Source organism: Hyalella azteca, unplaced genomic scaffold (assembly GCF_000764305.2).
Source record: "Hyalella azteca isolate HAZT.00-mixed unplaced genomic scaffold, Hazt_2.0.2 contig4315, whole genome shotgun sequence".
Taxonomy (NCBI): domain Eukaryota; kingdom Metazoa; phylum Arthropoda; class Malacostraca; order Amphipoda; family Hyalellidae; genus Hyalella; species Hyalella azteca.
Window position 1 is genome coordinate 49,698 of NW_025934535.1, and position 22,612 is coordinate 72,309.

General features: G+C 38.7%; 1 protein-coding gene across 1 annotated transcript; it reads left to right on the top strand.

The window, feature by feature from the left end:
- Positions 1 to 21,381, top strand: LOC108678092. The gene is made up of 3 exons (XM_018166436.2): positions 1 to 464; positions 18,811 to 19,366; positions 21,214 to 21,381. The coding sequence occupies exons 2-3, from the start codon at positions 18,827 to 18,829 to the stop codon at positions 21,379 to 21,381; spliced, it is 708 nt and encodes a 235-aa protein (XP_018021925.1). The 5' UTR covers positions 1 to 464; positions 18,811 to 18,826.
- The last annotated feature ends 1,231 nt before the right edge of the window (positions 21,382 to 22,612 follow it).

The following is a 22,612-nucleotide window of genomic DNA, read 5'->3' on the forward strand; positions in this document are numbered from 1 at the left end:
TGTTGCGTCGCGCTCTTGCCCTGACCACTCACTAGGGACTTGTAATCCTGACTGACGCCAAGTAAAAGGATACAGGCTACCACTTAGAAGCTATAGATACTATAAGGATCAATCCCTTCGAACTCTAAATACAGTATTCTTATCTAACCTATACCCTTATTATATTATATGTGATTAATAATTTTCATGTATACTGCAAAAATGTTGACAAGGCTATAAGAACCCTGCAACTGAAATTACAAAGTCTACGGACTATGCTACATGAGTTTAACTGTCCCCGAAATAGTTTAGATTTTGAACTGTCAACTATTCGCATTTAAAATAAACCCTATTAGAGAGTTCCCGCTATTGAGGAGAAGTAAAAAACTTGCAGGTTATAATTTTTTTTCAAATTTAAGTATATTTTTATTGGTGCATCGTTTCATGTTCGCCGCCCACTGCAGCCTGGACTCTGATTACTGACAGTAAGTCACGCATATTATACGATATAATTTTTTCAACTTTTATCTATTATACACACGGCAAAGTTTTCGTGTTTGTAAGTTAATTGAGCCCCGACACTGGAAATATATATAGGGACCAGTATATATATATATATATATATATATACAGGGCAAAATATATTCTACCTAATAGATGCATACTAGTACCTGGAAATTACCTTGAACTAATATTTTATATAACGGTGATGTCACGAGACCTTCAAACTATAATTATAGCAGGATTTAACTAATGGATGTGCGATTTATTTTTCGGTAAGTGTTAATTTTTATCAGAAATGAAAACTTATTTCATCAGAATTATCTTCCAAACTGAATATCTCTAATACAACTGGGAGCTGCTTCAGAATTTTAAAATCGGTTGACGCAGTTTAATAGCCAATAATTCTATATGGTAAAATCTTTTGGTTTGTCAGTCATGTGTGATGTTCATAGGAACTGTTCGATAGCATGAGTGATGTTCATAGGAACTGTTCGTTAGCATGTGCGATGTTCGTAGGAACTTTTCATTAGCCATGAATGATGTTCGTAGGAACTGTTCGTCAGTCATGAGTGATGTTCGTAGGAACTGTTCGTCAGTCATGAGTGATGTTGGTCGTACAGTTAAGAGTCTACAGTAAAAGAAAGCTACAGTAACTGTCTTCTACAGTTACACTACAGTTAACAGTAAACAGTACAGTGTACTGTTAACAGTAAACAGGAAAGTGCACAGTTAACAGTAAACATTACAATGTACAGTTAACAGTACACAGTGCAGTGCACAGTTAACAGTAAACAGTACAGTGTACAGTTAACAGTAAACAGTACAGTGTACAGTGAACAATAAACAGTACAGTGTACAGTAAACAAAACAGTACAGTGTACAGTTAACAGTAAACAGTACAGTGTACAGTTAACAGTAAACAGTACAGTGTACAGGTAACAGTAAACAGTACAGTGTACAGTTAACAGTAAACAGTACAGTGTACAGTTAACAGTAAACACTACAGTGTACAGTTAACAGTAAACAGTACAGTTAACAGTAAACACTACAGTGTACAGTTAACAGTAAACACTACAGTGTACAGTTAACAGTAAACACTACAGTGTACAGTTAACAGTAAACAGTACAGTTAACAGTAAACACTACAGTGTACAGTTAACAGTAAACACTACAGTGTACAGTTAACAGTAAACACTACAGTGTACAGTTGACTGTACAATGCACCATAACGCTCGCTGCCACGAAGAAAGCAGCTATTGCAATTGCCAAATAATCACGAGTCCATTAAATTGAACTCTAAATTAATTAACTTAATCTCCTAGAGTTTATGGCTTCAAAGCACGTGTTTATATATTATTTATTTGAACGTAGGTTGTTTTTGCCCTGAATTTCGATTCGCATATAGTGTTGTTCGATGTTGATTCTTTTGTTATTGCAAATTCAACCTATGCTAGGTTTCATCACGCAGCCTTGTCCTCAGTTTATTTTATTTTAGTTATTGTATTTTACAAACGATTATCAGTATATTAGGCTATTTAAGAAAAGTAGTTGACAAAATAATGTATAGTACATTTGATTTTTCGACGATTAGACGCGTTGTCGCCGTCTAAATAATGCGTTGATCAATAGATAATCGTATGTGGGTCTTACAGAGCACAATAAATTATTGTAGTTATGTTATATATCATATTATAATTATAACTGATCAAACGAAGCTTATTTATCATGCTGATTCTTTTGATCCAACTGATCTCAATGATCTCACAGATGTTATTGTTCGCTTGGCTCGCTGATTTTACTGATCTCTCTGATCCCATTAAAGTTATTGGTCGCTGGTTCCACTGATTTTACTGATCTCGCTGATCTCACTGATCTTTTTGGCCGATGGTCTCACTGATCTATTGGTTTATTGACATCAACCATAATTGAAAGTTAAGGCAAGGTCTTCGACTGCATTTGGTCGGTCATTAAATGGCCGTCGATATGCCGACCATGTGTGTCGATAAGATGGCAGCTTCACGAGAGATATTGCGCCCTGTCGCAGCTGTCGGAGCAACAGCGCGGGCGTGCACTTACACTGTGAATGCACCAGCAGGTTACTGTCTGAATGCCATAGCAGGTTACTGTACCAGCAGGTTACTGTCTGAATGTCATAGCAGGTTACTGTACCAGCAGGTTACTGTCTGAATGCACCAGCAGGTTACTGTCTGAATGCACCAGCTGGTTACTGTCTGAATGCACCAGCAGGTTACTGTCTGAATGCACCAGCAGGTTACTGTCTGAATGCACCAGCAGGTTACTGTCTGAATGCAAGGGTTAGTAACTCTAAATATCTCAGCTATCACGTTCGCAATTCATCTATCCAAACTTCTGTCATTAAAAGATCTCTGAAGTTTTGGAAAACCGGCGTAGTAACCCACAGTGTTGAAAAGTTTGCCGGCATTTCATTCTTTAGAATTAATCAGTTACAGGGCGAAAGATTGATATTTTACTGGTCTATTTCGATTATTGATATTTTGAAAGATTGATATCTGAATTATTGATATTTTGCTGGTCTATTCTCAAAGTTCTTGCCAGGAGTATCGGCGGCTGCACGCCGATAACGCGGCCATAACTTTCGAGCCAGCCCCCAAAAAGGCTATGATCTGTTATTCTCAATTTTAAAATCTCAAAAACATTAGTTTTTACCTACAAGTTTAGAGAGTTTAGCGTAACTCTAATACAAGTTTGAGAGAGTTTAGGGTAACTCTAGCCATGTGTCGACAGCCTCTAAACTTTTTGTCAGGTCGCAGAGTTAAAAAACAAAAATAATTTTCGTTCACCAATCCGAGTCTTTAGTTAGAAACGTGCTTCGTTTTGGGTGCCTGTAGGCTAGAAATTCATATAAATGGGTTAAATTGCCTCAGGTGGAGTGTTTGAATATTTCTTAGGGACTTATGGCGGCCTGACTTGGCCTTTTAGCGTCCTGGCATCGCGTGAGTCATTTTGACCCATTTTGTCACGGTAAAAGGTAGTATCACTGCTACGTTGTAAGGGAATAACATCAATTTAATTAGTCAGTAATTATAATTTTTATAGTTACAATCTTTCCATTTTGATATAGAGCCTTCCGCACTTTAGGTTTTGCCATCGTCATTTATTTATTAATCATGTTTTAGAGACAGGCTGGAACACAACGCCTTGTACAGATCCGTTCTTGAAATATATATATGTGTGAAAACTCTGTGTTTTTATATGAACTGTACCTTCGTGAGTAAGGATGTGTGTTATTATTGCAACAGCTTGACCCATCTATTTCTCTGAGTGCACCTTAAGACGACATCTCGGTACACCGGCAGTTTCTGGACTTCGTACTCGCTACGACAAGCAATTTGATAATCTACCCTCCGGTGTTGCTGGAGGACCTTGACTCGATGTAACTCCGCGTCTAGATCCTTCAATTTCGTTTCTCTGCAGGTCCCTGAAGGAATATTTCTAAATTTGCACGCCAGATGCCTCGTGATAATTTAATATAAACGTGTTTTATGATATCCGTCAAGGGATATAACCTAGAATACAATATCATGAGCGCGCCAGCATTTTAAAATTTTGAATGCAATTCTAAATTTATTATATCTAACATAAATCAATTATTCAGTGCTTTGATCGAATCTAAGTTCAAACATTTATGCATGTTAATTCACGAGAAAAGCTGAAATTTCTCTTTTATAATAAAGTAATCCTTTTGAATGTCTCGAATGTCTGGTCACTCTCTCTATTATCAGTACATCACTTTCAAAACCATCTTTCTCTCCGTTTCATAAACCCGAGACTTTATTCCCCATTTTATACTATGGCTGCTGTGGGGCCCTTTGGCGTCCAGTGTGGTCCTCTAGGGTGCTGTGGGCTACTGTAGGGTCCCATGGGGTCCTGTGGGGTCCAGTAGGGTCCTGTTGGGCCCTGTGGGGTACTGTAGGGTCCTGTGTGGTCCTGTGGGGTCCATGTGGGGTCTTGTTGGGTCCAGTGGGTTTCAGTGTAGTCCAGAGGGGTCGTGTGAGGTCCTGTGGGGTAACATGGGGTCCCGTAGGGTTTTGTGGGGTCCTTTAACTTGACCAGCACGAACAGACTCCCTTTTGTCTACGGACGGTCGTTACCGAGCGTTGTAATATGGATGGTTAAACCGCCTGCAAAAAGGTTAACTCTTAGTCTACCGAAGGAGACTGTAGTTAACATGGGCTTACGAAAAAATAAAATGGACGACGCTATATGTATCCGTAGAAAATGGATTAAACCTTTGTCCACTAAAGGTGAATGTGTTACTAAAGGCTCATGAAGTAGTAAATTTGACAGCGTGCAATGTACTCCTACAATTAAGTCAAACCGCATGTCTCAAACCTCATTGCAGAAGCGACGCTAAGCTGGCTATGGTTTGCTAAGCCGCGCTAATCTCATTAGCAGACGCCTGCTTAGCGATTGCCAGATTGCTATTTATGAGCTTAACGAGAGGCGAGGAAATCGCATTAGACGGAGTTCTTGGTACGCGTTTTCCTGGTACTCGTATTAAGGGCAGGCTACGAATACATACCCTCGTCCTAATGAACAGGTTTTTCCCGATGCCACAGTTATATTGCCAATAGATAACATTACAGTAACTGGGGGTTACCAAGACCTTCTCGCTACGAATAAAATATGTATTTTTCAAATCCATGTTAATTTCATTTGAACTCAATTAAGTTTCGTATTCTGATGGTCCGAGAGTTGAGGACCCAATTCCTGAAGTGTCGTTTCAAACGGTGAATATTAACAATGTCTGACTCATTAATAACGAAATATATTAATATTAATCGACGCTTTTGTCCAATTAAAATTACAGTCGCTTTAGAGGTAGCCAATTACGAGCTCGCCATAACGAGGAACATCTCATTAATTATTGTGTAAGCGGACACGGTTCCATGAGGGTTGTTGAATTGGGGTGAAGTGAGCTTCGTTGAATTGGGGTGAGTTGAGGGTTGTTGAATTGGGATGATGTGACGGTTGTTGAATTGGGGCGATGTGAGGGTTGTTGAGTTGGGGTTATGTGAGGGTTGTTGAATTGGGGTGAGGCGAGGCTTGTTGAATTGGGGCGAGGTGGTGACTGTTGAATTGTGATTACGATGGGCTCGTTGAAACAGGGTGAGGTGAGAGTTGTTAAACTTACCGTAGAATATATTGATGATGCATAATTGGCATGCATTAATCGTGCAGCCCATGGGTGGTTTAGTTTCAACGACGCCAGGAAGCATTATGTAAATTTCTGTTTAAAAACTAAATTGCTTGGCAGGAGGTGATGACTGGAGATATGTAGGTGATTACCAGAGAAGTAAAGGTGATTGCCAGAAACGTAAAGGTGATGATTACCAGAGATGTGGAGGTGATTACCAAATACGTGGAGGATATCACAAGCCTGTTAGTAAATAACTGCTATCGCATAACTGTTATCGTATAGCTGTTATTATGTAACGGTTATCGTTCAACTGCTATCTTATAACTGCTATAGTATAACTATTACAGTATTATTGTTATTATATAACTGTTATCGTATAACTGTTATCGCAGAACTGCTATCGCAGAACTGTTATCTTATCCGTTATATCTATCTTATCTTCGCGTCGTGGCACCAATCTTCCGTAATGCCACAAAGGACGTCCACTATTACTCCCTCCTACCCCTCCTCCGGTCCCACCCCTCCCCCTCTGTCCATCGTCCATCAGCGGCCAGGAGAGGTGATTACCAGAAACGTAAAGGTGATTACCAGAGATGTAAAAGTGATTACCAGAGATGCGATGATTACCAGATACGTAGAAGTGATTACCAGAGATGTGGAGGTGATTACCAAATACGTGGAGGATATCACAAGCCTGTTAGTAAATAACTGCTATCGCATAACTGTTATCGTACAACTGCTATCTTATAACTGCTATAGTATAACTATTACAGTATTATTGTTATTATATAACTGTTATCGTATAACTGTTATCGCAGAACTGTTATCTATATCATATCTTCACGTCGTAGCACCAATCCTCCGTAATGCCACAAAGGACGTCCACTATTACTCCCTCCTACCCCTCCTCCGGTCCCACCCCTCCCCCTCTGTCCATCGTCCATCAGCGGCCAGGAATTGGACGCCGTCATCTGAGGTCCCGAATATCTTCCCTTGTTTTCTTAGCAGCACGCAGAGAAATCAATGGGTTATATTACCCAAATTGTGACAGACTCTTGCCTACAACATGACCAGAGAACGGACGTAGCCCTGATACGACCTTTTGCCGCGCCAAACCGGGTCAGGATGACCCACACAGGGTAAAAAGTGCACAGATATTTGGACCAAGTCTCAGTCATTTGTTTGAGTGCGCGCAGAAGTCCACTCGGTTTTCCTCCGGGAAGAAATAGGCATTGTTATCTCAGAAGGATCTCTGCTGGACTGTCATCGATGTCTTCGGGCGAAACAGTAGCATTCGTTGCGTCGGAAGTCGGAACCCATAAATAAATCATGTATTCACTTGCATGTACATATGCAAGTTAATAGTAATGTATTACAGATAAGATCTTGAAGAGACTTGCTGAGATAGAACTTATAGAGTAGTAATTGTATTTAAAAAAAACGTGGTAATAAGATCTTGATGAGACTGGCTGAGATAGAACTTATAGGTTCGTAATGTATTAAAAATAAGATCTTGAAGAGACTTGCTGAGATAGAACTTATAGAGTAGTAATTGTATTAAAAACAAAGTCTTGAAGAGACTGGCTGAGATAGAACTTGTGGAGTAGTAATGTGTTAAAAGTAAGATCTCGAAGAGACTTGCTGAGATAGAACTTGTTGAGTAGTAATGAATTTAAAAGTAAGATCTTGGAGAGACTTGCTGAGATAGAACTTATAGATAACTTGGTACAAATCAGCTAATGATGGTGACTGCATTGACTTGTCGCTGCCGTGGCTCGTCATAACAGAACAATTTAGTTTTTTTAAAGCTTGATAATAAATATGGAGTAGGGATGATATGAATTTGAAGATAAAACATATTATGTTGGCATTATATATAAACAAGAATATCATGTTTAATTAGTCATAACTTATATTGTTTACAATTATTACAAAAAGAATTTTAATTGAGTTATGTATCAATACATATGAATTGACCACTAAATTTAACTCCTTAAGCTTAAAAATTTTTAAATTTAGTTAATCAATTCACTGCTTTGCAATATTTGTATCAATAATTTCTATCATTTATGTGAAGTTTGTTCAAGACGAAGATATAAACCAACTTCATCGCCCCTTTTTCGACATGCGTGTTCCATTTATGTCTCGTCAGATTGAAATTCCCGGCAAAGACACGACGATGTGACATAAATTTTTATTCAACTTCTGGGCATGGGATAACAGCTACATTTAGATAGGTTAACGAGCTCGCTAAGTTGTTAGTAAAGTTGAACTTGAACTGATGTGTTAAAAATCTGCACGGTTATGCGTTGTAATGAGAGTCAATGGGTTAAAACCGTCAATTTTGAGCGTTGTTATAATAATGAATGTAAAATACAAATATAATATATTATACAGCGTTATGTATGAGCGTCTCACTGACATCACTGTCGCGCAACGCTGCAGATAACTCATTAAAATGAATTAGTCATATTGTCCTATGGTTCAAATACTGACTCAAAGAAAAACAAGTTGTTTTTTCATGCTTGCCTTTCATTACATTCGTTCTAATGGAGAATTGCTCGTCCGATAACGAGTACAGCTAACAATTCTAGCTACATCCTGAGTACCACAACAGGTCCCTCACCAGCCACACTCTCATTAATCGTAATTAGTTTAGGAGGAAAACAAGTTCTCAATGACGCACGCTATATCCTGGTAATTAACATAAACATTAATAGTTTGCATGCCGCTTTCTCTTGTTAATTGGAAGCGCGTAAACTTGGCCGTCGTCATCACGTTGCTGGGGAGGACCTGCAACGTGACAGAAGTGAAAAAATATAACTCAGTGCTCACCGCAGTGAGTGACAGAGAGCGCATTTTCTAGTCGACGAAAACTTGAGGTCACGGACAGACGGACGGACAGACAGACAGACGGACGGACGGACGGACATGGTGAGCACAATAGTGCATTTTTTCCATAAATGAGAAAATGCGCTAAAATGAGGAAAACTTAAATGTTTGTCAACGGTCTTGGAATAACCAATGAAATATTCGAAAAGTGAGTGGAAATGAACAAAAAACGCATTGTTACGCATTGAGGCACTTAGCATGAATCTCAGCATGTACATAACTTTCAGCGATTAAGAGTGTTGACTCAGAGTCCAATTAATATGACTGGTCAAACAAACACGTTGTAGTTATTATTCAAACTCAATTCACTGTCACCTACAAATCATACCTGTGTTGAGGTATCTGTGGCAGTAAGAGGAATAATTTATGCCAGTCTCCCTTACATGTCCTGTGTCCGGCTTTAGACGTTCGGATTGTCTTGTTGGTTATTTGCATGTGCATCGGTTCAGAAAATTGTCACATGAATTATATTTGCAGATTCAATTAATTTGAATCTGCTTTTACTTTTGTTGATTTAAACATAAAAATGAATTGAATGATTGATTATTATAATTGTGCATAAATTAGGAATTAATTCAACTGTGATTGTCATTTCGTATTTAATAAACAAAACTGGTCGGGCTTGAGATATGAGTATATACAGACTTTTTTGGTGTGGTTCTGATGTTCACGGGAGCAATTGCGCTAACTGTTGTATTTAGCTATCGGATGGCCAATTACGTGTGCTTTTTTAGCACAACGGAGTACAAGATCGTTCCAGGAACCAACCTCTTCCATTTAAAGTTACACGAAAATTTCACAGGGTCTTAAATAACTTTGTGCGCTTTTAGATTTATTTTTGCAGCAGGGGAGTGCATATTGTTGACGTGTATACATCTATCTATCTTATCGTAAGTTTGCTGCTACTAATGATGAATTAGTGATAATGATACTTTCTTAAAAAATTAATGCTGAATTGTTGATAGAAACTTTGGATCTTTGTGAAAATTTTGTTGCCGGTCGGAAATTTCGTGTCTTTGTGTAAATTCTGCGCCAGGGGAAAATTTAATTTCGAGAGGAAAACCGAGAAGGGGAAAAATCTGGAATTAGGGTAAAAATTCGTTGTGAGGGTAACAACTTCGTGTCAGGGAATAAAATCGTTGCTAGGGTAAAAAACGAGTGTTTGGCAAGAGGTTCCGTCCGTAATTTCAGTGTCGGCGCCCGACGTCCTCGTAAAATTAGAGGCCGACTTGACCAAACAAGGCAGTTTTTTTCCCGGCGTGCGCGGACACGCGCGACGCCCTAACTTATTATTAGCGAACCAATTTTGCAGGAGAATATGGGGTCGGCCATAGATTTTTATGCCTAGAGAATATGTGACATAGAATGTACTGTAGACCGCGTTGTTGAGGATTTATCACACTTTGTTATCACACTCTAGCTATGAAACTATTTTAAGCGAAAAATAATAATGCTCAACGAAAACGAGGAATCGACGTTATAGCAATCTAGTTAAGGAATAAACTTGGTTCGGTAATTGAGGAATCAGTATCATGAGAAAAAAAAGAAAAAACGACGCTGCTGACTTGACGTTAAAAGTACCTTTTTAATACATTTGAGAGTATGAGCATCAGCCATAAGTTTTCTCATCTATATTATATATAGGTACATTACTTCAGAACGCTGTTAAACAAACGCTGTGTTAATGAAAACTGGGACACGCTATTAAACATAAATTCCTCGTCACTGTCACTGGGAGTTAACGTGATTCTATTGCTTTTGAAACAAGCGATCAATAATAGATTATTCCCCTGAATTTTCACGGAAAAAAATCCGCGCTATCGCAAAGTTGAAGATGGAATTTACCATCAATGTTACGCTCATCTTGAGCCTCACGGTCGCCTCAAGGCCGTGCAAGAATGTGGCCGTGAGATGAAATTCGCCAGGAGTTCATTTCATGGCGGCAGATTCTTGGCCGCAAGGGTGGCAGCCATGCGTGGCATGCAACCGTGTTAATGGGACTGTGCCGTGTGCATGGGACTGTGCCTTGTAAGTGGACTGTGCCGTGTTGATGTGACTGTGCGGTGTTGATGTGACTGTGCCGTGTTGATGTGACTGTGCGGTGTTGATGTGACTGTGCCGTGTTGATGTGACTGTGCCGTGTGCATGGGACTGTGCCGTGCTAATGGACTGTGCCGTGTTAATGGGACTGTGCCGTGTGCATGGGACTGTGCCGTGACCGTGTGCAGGGGACTGTGTCGTGTGCATGGCACTGTGGCGTGTTAATGGGACTGTGCCGTGTGCATGGGACTGTGCCGTGTGCAGGGGACTGTGCCGTGTTAATGGGACTGTGCCTTGTGCATGGGACTGTGCCGTGTGCATGGGACTGTGCCGTGTTAATGGGACTGTGCCGTGTGCATGGGGCTGTGCCGTGTGTATGGGACTGTGCCGTGTTGATGGGACTGTGCCGTGTGCATGTGACTGTGCCGTGTTAATGGGACTGTGCCATGTTGATGGGACTGTGCCTTGTAAGTGGGACTGGACCGTGTTGATGGGACTGTACCGTGTTGATAGGACTGTTCCGTGTTGATGGGACTGTGCCGCGTTAATGGGACTGTGTCATGCGGGCATTTGAAATTGTTNTAATGGGACTGTGTCGTGCGGGCATTTCAAATTGTTCTTATTAATTAACAAGAGAAATTTTACCAGTTGCTAAATAATCCTCGTGTCAAGGCAGTTCACTGTACTGGAAATCACGAAACGAAAGCGTTTTTTCATGTTAAGTTCTGATGATGGTGTTGCGATGACGTGATGAATCTTTAGTGAATAATGTGATGAGTTTACTTCTTAACTTTGTGCAGGCAAGTGTATTGTAAAGCTGACCTAATTACCCTTTGATGATTAGGTGAAATGAATTATATGGAACATTTGGCCTATGCGTGCATTGATAATTATCTAAAATATGCCATGTATTTCTGTACCCAACTAATATCAGCAAGGTAGTTAATGCTCTGAAACATTATATTAAGAAATAAACATATATGTTAAAACTTAAAATCATTTGCGAAAGATGAAAAACGCATAATGGTCTGTTGGAGATAGGATAAAGTTATCCTGCTCAGTGGAATGGATGAAGTCATCCTTCTCACTGGAAAAGATGAATTAAGTCATATTTTTCATTGGGAAAGATGAAGTCATCCTGCTCACTGGGAAGGATTAATTAAGTCATATTTTTACTGGGAAGGATGAATTAAGTCATATTTCTCACAGTGAAAGATGAAGTCATCCTTCTCACAGGCAGGAGGGCCGGTATTTTTCTCTGTTTTATCGAGTTAGCGTTTCCGCCAGCTCGCCTTAATTTCGACTTATTCGAGTAGCATTAGATTTACGCACAAACAAACTATTAAACCAGGTTTTGTGTTAAGATCCGCCTAAGACAGCTAGCGAATAATGCGGAACGATAATAAAACTAGGATTAGCTGAACCGGAAAGTTTGTGTTTTCTTTTAACGTTCCAGGCGACTGATCAATACGTTATTAGCACCGTCCGATCTTTTTGAAAGTACAGCCTAGTTCAGGGACGAGTGAAGAATGGCCGGCTTTTATAATACGCTTGTGCAGCCTTAATTTTCAATAAGGTAGAATATATTAAATATCAGTGAATATTTTAGGGCATCGCACCGAAAATTCTGGAGTTTTTCTAGTGCCTGCGCAGAGCGTATGGATTTAATTAAGAAATCCTGTAAAAAAATATCGCGGAAAGGTCGCGAAAATTTGAGCAGAGTTGATTGAAACTGTTGCAAAATTTTAGGAGCCGTCAAACACGATAAAATTGCGCAAAATTGATAAAATAATACACAATATCTATATGAATTCTTTATCCACGAAGATTATTTAAAAATTGATATTATATTTATTATATTAAACTGTCTGTTCCCAGTGAACAATATCTACTGTGGGAAATTTGAATGCCTAAGTTAAACACCTATTGCTTCCTTCTACCATCTTCTATACGCTTATAATATTCTGTCTTATATAATGATAATGAAATGCATTTTTTCTCAAAGGCTAATTGTTTACAATAGATACATAACTAACAAATTACAGATTGGATTACAATAGTACCTTCATACATGATCATTATACATGATCATTATACATTATATTAGAGTTCTGAAGGTGAACCGTACTTTGAATTATATTAAATATATGAACACACGCTCGTGGTAAGCTCGCTTCACTAAATTTGCATTAGATTAAGTGATGAAGCTAAGATTTTACATCTAACGTGTTCCCTTTTGTGCTGCTTTGCCTGGCCAAACTATATTCCATGACTGACAAGCGTGCGTGTTGTGCGCTACGGTATTTAATCAGCGGTCCACACTTCGTACTGAGCGAAATAAATTCTATGAACAATATGACGATTAAAAGCAGGTTTAATTTTGAGGCCGGAAATAAGTATAAGCTTAATGTGTAACATAAGAGCTTATGCTACTGGCAGAATTAGTATCAGTGGTTAACGACAGTAGCTTCCGTGTTGTTGGGGCATCAACGACACTAGCTTCAGTGTTGTTTGGGCATCAACAACACTATCTTCAGTGTTGTTTGGCAATCAACAACACTATCTTCAGTGTTGTTTGGGCATCAACAACACTATCTTCAGTGTTGTTTGGGCATCAACGACACTAGCTTCCGTGTTGTTTGGGCATCAACGATAGCAGCTGCTAACTAATGCATGATATATTTATGGAGCTTCCGTGCAACCCAAGGCAGTTACCGGTCCTTGTGTTGCATTTCATTATGATAAGCATACAGTGCATGACACGAGCCTCGTTAGAAGTTACATTAAGTGGATCATGAATTCGGCAAAGATAATTAGACGACAACAAAGCGAAGGGCTGATAACGACGAACTTCGCGTGGCATGCAGATAAGAAATTGCTTCTATCAAAACACGCTTCAGTTTAGACTACGGAGTTGTTAACATGTGTGTGAGCATTGTTAACGCGTATTGTTAACTGTGTGTGAGCATTGTTAACGCATATTGTTAACTGTGTGTGAGCATTGTTAACGCGTATTGTTAACTGTGTGTGAGCATTGTTAACACATATTGTTAACTGTGTGTGAGCATTGTTAACACATATTGTTAACTGTGTGTGAGCATTGTTAACGCATATTGTTAACTGTGTGTGAGCATTGTTAACGCATATTGTTAACTGTGTGTGAGCATTGTTAACACATATTGTTAACTGTGTGTGAGCATTGTTAACACATATTGTTAACTGTGTGTGAGCATTGTTAACGCATATTGTTAACTGTGTGTGAGCATTGTTAACGCATATTGTTAACTGTGTGTGAGCATTGTTAANGCCTCGCCTCCATTAAATTAAGAGTGCATCCTTTATGACTCCCCTCAAACATAATCCTATCTAGCGTAAAGTCGTGCCTCGAAAGATGTCTGACTTGCGAACGTGATATTTGAAGATTATAATCAATAATTTTAATGATTAAACTGTCTGGAAGCCACAGAGAAGCCAGAGTAAATATTGCGCCCCTTAGAACGCTGCACTTGATAACTATAGAGTTAAGCACCAGTTTCATCATTCAGACATGACCGAATCCTAAATGTTTATATCATTAGTCGAGTTAAATCACAATTTCACCATGAATGTAAAAAAATTAAAGCCATGTTTTTTTCACTGCTGGTTGTACTTGTATTCACTAAAATTTTTTGAACTTATAATGAAGCTGGTCTCCGAAACGCTTTGAGGAAAGTGCGGTGCACTTACGTAGTGTCTTCTTTGCTTTCAAATTCTGAACTTGAATAAAAACTTAACCGATGGAACTCATCAACTTTCAAGTGCTGGAGAGAGCAGGCACATGCCAGGACTTTAATCAGCATAGTGGTCAGTTATCAGCTATATTATACTATATCAGTATAGTTGTCAGTTATCAGCTATATTATACTTTATCAGTATAGTTGTCAGTTATCAGCTATATTATACTTTATCAGTATAGTTGTCAGTTATCAGTTATAGTATACTTTATCAGTATAGTTATCAGTCATCAGTTATATTATACTTTATCAATTATAGTGTCCTTTATCATTATACTTGTCAGTTATCAGTTATAGTATACTTCATCAGTATAGTTGTCAGTTATCAGTTACATTATAGTTTACCAGTATAGTTATCTCTTATCAACCAATCATAGGACCAGTTCTGCTAGGGGCAGGAGAGTCTCCAGCCATCACGGTCTGGAAAGCTTTGTTCGTGAGATTTTCTATCATTCTCAGTGAAATCACTTTTATCATAACTACATTAGTCATCATTATTACTTAAATTATTATTACTAAGGTTGAAAATGAAAGTAGTAATTTTAAAAGATAAAGTCGATACGTTTATATACGATGAATACGATAATTTTTCGGATACTCTAATANAGTCGATACGTTTATATACGATGAATACGATAATTTTTCGGATACTCTAATAGGATACGTTGAAGTATTAGTTGTTGGACTCTGTAATAGGATATATTTCAATATAATTTTCAAGATACATGATTGGAAAATACTCTAAGATAATTATAACTCAATTATCGTATGTTTTGTGTCGTGGGGCTCACATGTTTACTGGGGTGGACGCATTTTTTACCCTAATGTGTGCGTCCAAGTGCACTTTTTACCTAGTTTTACCCTAGTCCAAGTGCAATTTTTATCTAGTTTTACCCTAGTCCAAGTGCACTTTTTACCTAGTTTTACCCTAGTCCAAGTGCACTTTTTATCTAGTTTTACCCTAGTCCAAGTGCACTTTTTACCTAGTTTTACCCTAATCCAAGTGCACTTTTTATCTAGTTTTACCTTACTCCAAGTGCACTTTTTACCTAGTTTTACCTTAGTCCAAGTGCACTTTTTACCTAGTTTTACCCTAGTCCAAGTGCACTTTTTACCTAGTTTTACCCTAGTCCAAGTGCACTTTTTACCTAGTTTTACCCTAGTCTAAGTGCATTTTTCACTCTTGTGTGGGTCACGCTGACCCAGTTTGTCCAGGCAAAGGGCGCATCAGATCTACGTACAAAAAGTGTATCACAATTTTGACAATGTGACCTCTTAATTTTTCTGACTGCGCGGCCATAAGTTTATATTTAAATCGTAATTTAGATAGGAAAAAAGTTGATAATTAAAAAATTGAGATTTTCAATGAACTTTTCGAATTGTTTGCATTTTTACTGCTCCAGAAAAGAGTGCCTTTATTATAACTTATTGCCTTATAGTTTATCCATTAATAAATTTATAATTGAAGAAGGGTCCGGTTGAGCTTCTAAATGGCTGTTAAGAATAAAATTATGTAAGGGAACAGTATAAAAATATATACCTAATATGGTACATATAATATGTTATATAATTTATTAATATAATGTATAATATATATGTAAAAAATATTTAAATAGAATTATTACTATATAATGTAATAAAATTAGAGGCATAAATATTGACAATATTTAGTCCTGTTCTAACTTGTAAAATCTCATGACCATTTACCGTAGACTTGTATCAAAGTAATTTAAATTTCAACACCATTTACCGTAGATTTCAATCATATGACTAAGCAATTTTTGGTCAAAGGACTCAGTTTATAACTGCGGGCATATAATGAAGACAAAGACTTGCAAGTTTTACTGGTTTGTAGTTCATAGGAGCGAGCTACTTACTGTGCGTAATTTTGGTCTATTATTTCACTTCAATGGATCTTTTTGAAAAATTGCTGATTTAACTAACCCTTTAGCGTCTCGCCTTACTTATGTCTATCGCATCTTACGTAAGGATGATTTGTGTTTACATTTGAATCTCATCCGCCCAATTGGACAAATATATTGGCTTTAATTTCAGGCTGCTCAATGCCACGACGGAGGTTTGGTCACCTGTCAGGTTTTTTAATGAATGAATTTCAGCAATGCGGTATGGGTGCAGGGTGGCTAAATGGTCGAATATTTTCATCACATTTTATTTTCNACGAGTCTCAGGTACAAGTTTCACACCACATCCTACACCCCACAAGTCTCAGGTACAAGTTTCATTCCACATCCTACGCACCACGAGTCTAAGGTACAAATTTCACACCACATCCTACACCACACAAGTCTCAGGTCTCAGGTCAGGTAGGATGTGGTACCGTACAGACCACATCCTACACCAGGATTTAGGACGCGGCGGTCTCAGCGCATTAACCGCGTTGACGGAAACAAAGTTTTGGGCTCGCGACGGCTAATGCAGAGCACGAGTTATTCTAGCGGACGATGTCACGCGCCGAGCTTTTCAGCATTAAAACAAAGCCCTAAAACAAAGCATAAACATTCTCCGTTGATGCAGCCCAGCAACAAGCCTTCTGATATGTTACTGTCGAGCGGCTGAACAGCTGTCCAAACCAAAGTAATATTGACGGTAGTTATGTAATGCTCGTTATTATGTAATGCTCGTTATTATGTAATGCTCGTTATTATGTTATATAGCGCTGAAATAGTGCTATATTTTAATAGCGCTGAAATAGCGCTATATTTAAATAGCGCTATAGCGCTATTTATCCCAATAGCGTTATTGGGATAAATAGCGTTTCAGGTCTTCTCACAGAGACCTGAAACATCTCTCCTTTATCACAGAGATTCGAAAAGCATCGTTTCTGCATCCCAGAGACCAGTAGAACATTGTGCTCTCTTCACCGAGATCTGCACAACATTGTTCTCTTATCTCATCAACTCGAGAAGAATCGTTCGACCAATCCCCTCGAGTAGCATGAAGGAGTCAATCACTGTAACGAGGAGCGATGAGGAAGCTTGCCTACTCGCTACATCTTACGAAGCGGCGAGTGGGGGATCGTAATGAGGAAGCTTACGGCGATGAAAGACAAGAAGTCTTACGATGTGGCGAGTGGAGGGATCGTAATGAGGAAGCTTTTGGCGATGAAAGACAAGAATTCTTACGATGTGGCGAGTTGAGGGATCGTAATGAAGAAGATTACCTACTCGCTACATCTTACGAAGCGGCGAGTGGGGGATCGTAATGAGGGAGCTTACGGAGATGAAAGACAAGAAGTCTTACAATGTGGCGAGTGGGCAATCGTAATGAGAATCCTTAAGACAATAAAAGACTAGAAATCATACTCTGTTGCGAGTGAATCTATCATAATGAAAATTCATGAGGTTATAAAAGACGTACTAGGCCTTACGATGAGGTGTGCAGGTGAATCGTAAAGTTGTAGCTTTAGCCTATGAAATTCTATAAGTCTAATGATGGGGTGGGTGGATGGTAGCACAGGTCGATGGCTCTTTGTTAGCACCCAACGCAGACACGCCTACGCCTACAGAAATGTCCGTTGCTCGCGGAGGTGTTGGATCAACTTCAGCCAGCGCAATCATTGTTAAATTGAAATACTAGTTATTTGGTTTCTGAGAAATGTTAATTGATAATAAGAATATAATCAATCAGCGGCAATTGAATGAAAATAACTTCTTATTGAACAACAAAATGGATCTAAAATTAACAGGCATTCTATTCCATTTGCTATTTTTAACAGGGAGTAAATAAATTATGCAGGGATGCATATTTTGATGCAAAGCAAATAAATTAAATAGTAGAGGAATGTGATCAAATTAGTCCATTACAGTGCAGTGAAATTTAAAGTGAGATTGCTAACCGTTGTGCAAATTCCGATTTATGCCAACAAACTATAGTCTCGTGACGATAGATCTGATGATATAGAAACGTTGCACTCACACATCAGGAAAGAAGTCACACTCAGATAAGTGAGAGGGACATTGTCCAAATAGCGATGCTCTTGTGTTGGTTATCCTGACCCAGTTTAGCCTGGATTAGGGTATATTAGTTCGACGTGCCAAAATTGCGACTTCGTGGCCAATATATAACCCGTTTATTTCTCTAACAGCGCGTTCCTAATTATATTAAAGTAAACTTACAATAAAAACATCATGTTTTGGGATAAAATACTATGGAAACTGGGCACTGCATTTTAAAAAAGGGAAAATATCAGGCGAACCAATCACGGAAAATACTGTTCACCATTGGCATTCAAAGTACATATGGCAGCCATGGAAGTGAAGAGAGTGGGCAAATATATCCGCTTTGTGATCACAAAGATAGAGCTGAATATATTGATTTGCAAGCAAGCAAGAGGCAAGACGTTTGAAGGGCAAATTTAAACTTCATTTCAAGCATGTTTCTTTAAATTCTAAACCTAATAGAACAATTTTCTTGTTGCAGGAAGCATTGGGAGAAAATGTTGGAAGACTCGGATTCGGAGCCCAGTGAGTCTGAACCTCTGGTGCAGCAGCCCATCGCGACAGGGGCCATCAGGAAGGACCCTGATGTTTGGAAATCTAGTAGCGGAAAATCCGCTCAAGCCGGCACAAGTTCAGCTCCATCAGTGATGAAAAGTCGCAAAAATCCAGCCCCTGCGCCACCAATAACCGTCGTGTCGGAAAGTTCTACCGTCACTAACGTAAAGTGCAATACTAACAAGTCCTCAGGAGACAAAGGAGTCGTCACCAGGAACAGTTCCAAGAGACTTCAGGACTTGGTCTCGCACTTGGAACAAGTCCCAGAAAACGAGGAGCCTGAGGGCAGTTCTGGAGCTGGCAATGACGACGAGGCTGAGAACGCTTCATCAGAACCCAACCGAGCCCAGGAAGATCCATCGTCTCCTATCGCTGAGCCTTCGAGCCTGGGCTGTCCATTTTTCGGAGTCAAAAACTACCTCCATCACTTCTATGATAAGCCCAACGTCAAAGACCCCAGTATTTACGAAGATATTTTACCGGTGAGGCTAAACAAATTGTTTGAACTTCTTGTTTTCAGTCGAAAATTTGAATTTTCGAATATCATCATTGAGCTGCAGGGAAAATGTTTCTGCTTTGCCGTTCGTTTGAGTTATTATCTGAGATTTTTTTATTTGCTACTTTGATTTCTGATTTTTTTTCACGTTATAGAAACACTTGTGAAGAAAAGGAATATTGCAAAAAATTCGAGGGTTAACGAAGACATTTCGTTTGCGAGCTCATGATGACAAGTAAACATAGCTGACGGCCCCAATTATTATTATTTTAGAGTATCGTTTGTTATTTACCAAATATTATTATATTAAATATTATTATTATTATTCCTTTCATTATTTATCAATTTTTATAGTAATATTACAACGTAGGCCGGTGTAGCCTAACTGGGCAGGGAGAACAAGTATTGGCCGCAAAAAGCTCCAACCAAATCTCAATATAATAGCTCCGCAGCCAATGAACTCTGTCTTACCAAAATAATTAAGTCTACGATATACCAATGAAAATCGTGGATTTCCCAAATTTACGAAGCGGTGTATTTCATACAGTCTTCGTATAAATATTGTGGCAACTAAGGAAAAAAATTCATTCAAGCCAATCATGAATTAAAATGTATACGAAGGTTACAACACCCTCTTCGCCTGCAGCAATTAGTAATTTTAAGCATATCAACGCGTTGCAAAAACATTATAATAACTTTACCGAGGTGGACGCTAGGCAACGCGTTGCAAAAATATTATAATAACTTATATCAAGGTTTAGGTATGTCAACAAGCATCAAATATAATAACGTTATCATATCAAGATGGAAAATGTCAACACCTTGCAAAAAAATGATGAGCGAAGTGGCGTCAAGTGGAGCTGCGACCTCGTAATGTCGAGGCCGTAGGCTGTGCTTATAACTTATGCTGCCGCTGCTCATAGGCCAAGCGTTCAGCTTTCATGGATCTTTGCTTTGTTTTTCAGGCGGAGATCAAAACGAAAACATGAGCTTATTTTGCCATGCCGTGACTCCTCTTTTGAATAGGCTACGGCAATGTGGGCAACCTGATCTCTTTTCCTTTTCTTGAATCGCCTCAATTGCGATTTGCGAAATAATAAGAAAATACCGGGACTTTTTTACAGTTGATCTTCGTCGTGAAAGGTTGTCGGAATTTAATTACCCGTAAAATGTTTCTAAAATATATGGTACGACTGAACATTTTTAATGCTGTCAATGTTATGCACTCAGACGAGAAAAAATTTCATTTCACATCTTCATTGAAAATGTGTTCTAGTGTTTGAGCTTTACTAGATGATGCCACTGCTTGGAATTTGAGATATGATTGGTCATTATCACACTAAATAAAAATATTAGATGCGAATCTCAGATCTGAATTTGATGTTTTGCATAAATTTGAGACCCGCGAGGGCCCTGAGAAATAAACTTCTTAAAAAATGTCAAGGACAGCGCCGAAAGAAACAGCTTCTAAAAAATGAAACCAATAAAAATTAAAAGTATACATTTCCAGCCAAAGGTGTGGTCATAGAAATATTCGTGTAGATTGATCAGTTTATCAATAAACCTGATCTGAGAAAAAACAAAATGATGCCTTGTAAATGGTTAAACCTAATGAATAATTAATAAGTCCATCGGACCCTATTATTCTGGCTCAATGGAATCCTAGTTCCATTTCATTGGATATGATATTAATGATTGATAATAATAATATATTAAAAATATGAGCAAATCTCATGAAATGAAATCAACAAATTTACGAACAAATTCCAAATGCCCTAACTTAACTTGAATATATTTTACTCAGCTGATAACATGGCGGTTTGTCTGACGCAGTACACATCAGATGAAGGAGTGTTCCTCGTGAAGAACACATCGATGTGTTCCTCACCAGTGTTCCGGCTCTCAGTCATCCTTGGGGCCCTCATCCTGCTGATGGGGGCCATAGCCCTCACCGTGGCTGCCTGCTCCACACGCAAGTCTCCTGTTGTGGCCAAGGTATAAGATTGAAGTTTAAATTCAAGGAGTTTTTGCTTCAAATGAATCGGCCGCAAGCGTGAGAATTATTTGACATTAAAGTTCAGAGAGCATTTGCTTCCCTTATTCCTATTATTAAGCATGCATCTCTTGTCCCGGCAGTAAAAGTATCGACATTTGTATGTAAAATGCCACACTGACTTCAACAAAGGAGTCGAGGCTCAGTATAGAAGTTCTCGTACATTCCATTTAAAGGTTAGTGAAATCTCAGTATTTTTTGTGTGAATTTTACTCAACATAATAAAATTCGAGCTTTAACATGAGTTTGCGTGTGTTAAACTTCCTTATTTTTTACGCGATTTAGTAATAACTGGAAAAAGCTATGTGAAATGCTATGTGATTTTTATCGCTACATTTTTATCGAGCAAAATTGGCGGTTAAATGAACCGAGCCTTGTTAACTGGTAGGCATGAAGCTGTCTGTGGTGAGCGTCGTGTGTGACTGGGATTCTTGTGTAGTCATCGAGTCCGGGGGGGCCTTTGTACACGTGGCCAGAAGTGGAGGCCATTGTAACTTTTCAGTACTGACTGCCACTTACCATCATGGTGCTGGAAAAATAGTCTGTATCCTTATACATGAGGCCAGTATTATTGGCCATTAGAATTGGTCAGTAAAATCTGTTACTAATTGCCGCGCTACAGCCAAGGGGCCGGTAGCAAGAAACATGAGATCAACAGCACGATAATTAGCGGCTGTTGAAATTGTCAAATTATAGTGGCAGCCACTAATAACCACGTGTACAAGGATCAAAGAAAACACGGTGGAAGAACATAGGGAGAGAAGCAGTCATTAGTTCGTTGTAAATCTAAAGCTTCTGTGACGTCAACATATCAAATGAACTCAATTAGAATTGGCAAGAATAGATTGGGCACTACAACGAAGAATTTGGACCATGCTAGAGCAGTCCGTTTGCTCATTTCCAATATAATTGTCATTGTTCTTGTTTGACACTAAATTTGTCGTAGTGTAAATTGAATTTAATTGTCTCATAAATAAATTCGAACCGATAAAAAAAAGGGTTTCAAAAAAGAGTTTCATTAGCTGTTCAGTGGGGAGATGTCAACTTTTTTAAAAGTGAATATTAACTAATTTTTATAATTGGAAAATATCGAATTCAATTACAAAGCCAAATTTAAAACTACTCATTGGTGAAGAATAAAAAAATAAGAAACAGCATAAAAGGGGATTCAGCGTCGGG

What these genes read in the sequence shown, in the direction of transcription:
- LOC108678092 (XM_018166436.2), top strand. Translation starts at nt 18,827, where the DNA reads ATGTTGGAAGACTCGGATTCGGAGCCCAGTGAGTCTGAACCTCTGGTG. An exon ending in TTTACGAAGATATTTTACCG is followed by an intron (nt 19,367 to 21,213) that starts GTGAGGCTAAAC and finishes TGTCTGACGCAG; the next exon opens with TACACATCAGATGAAGGAGT.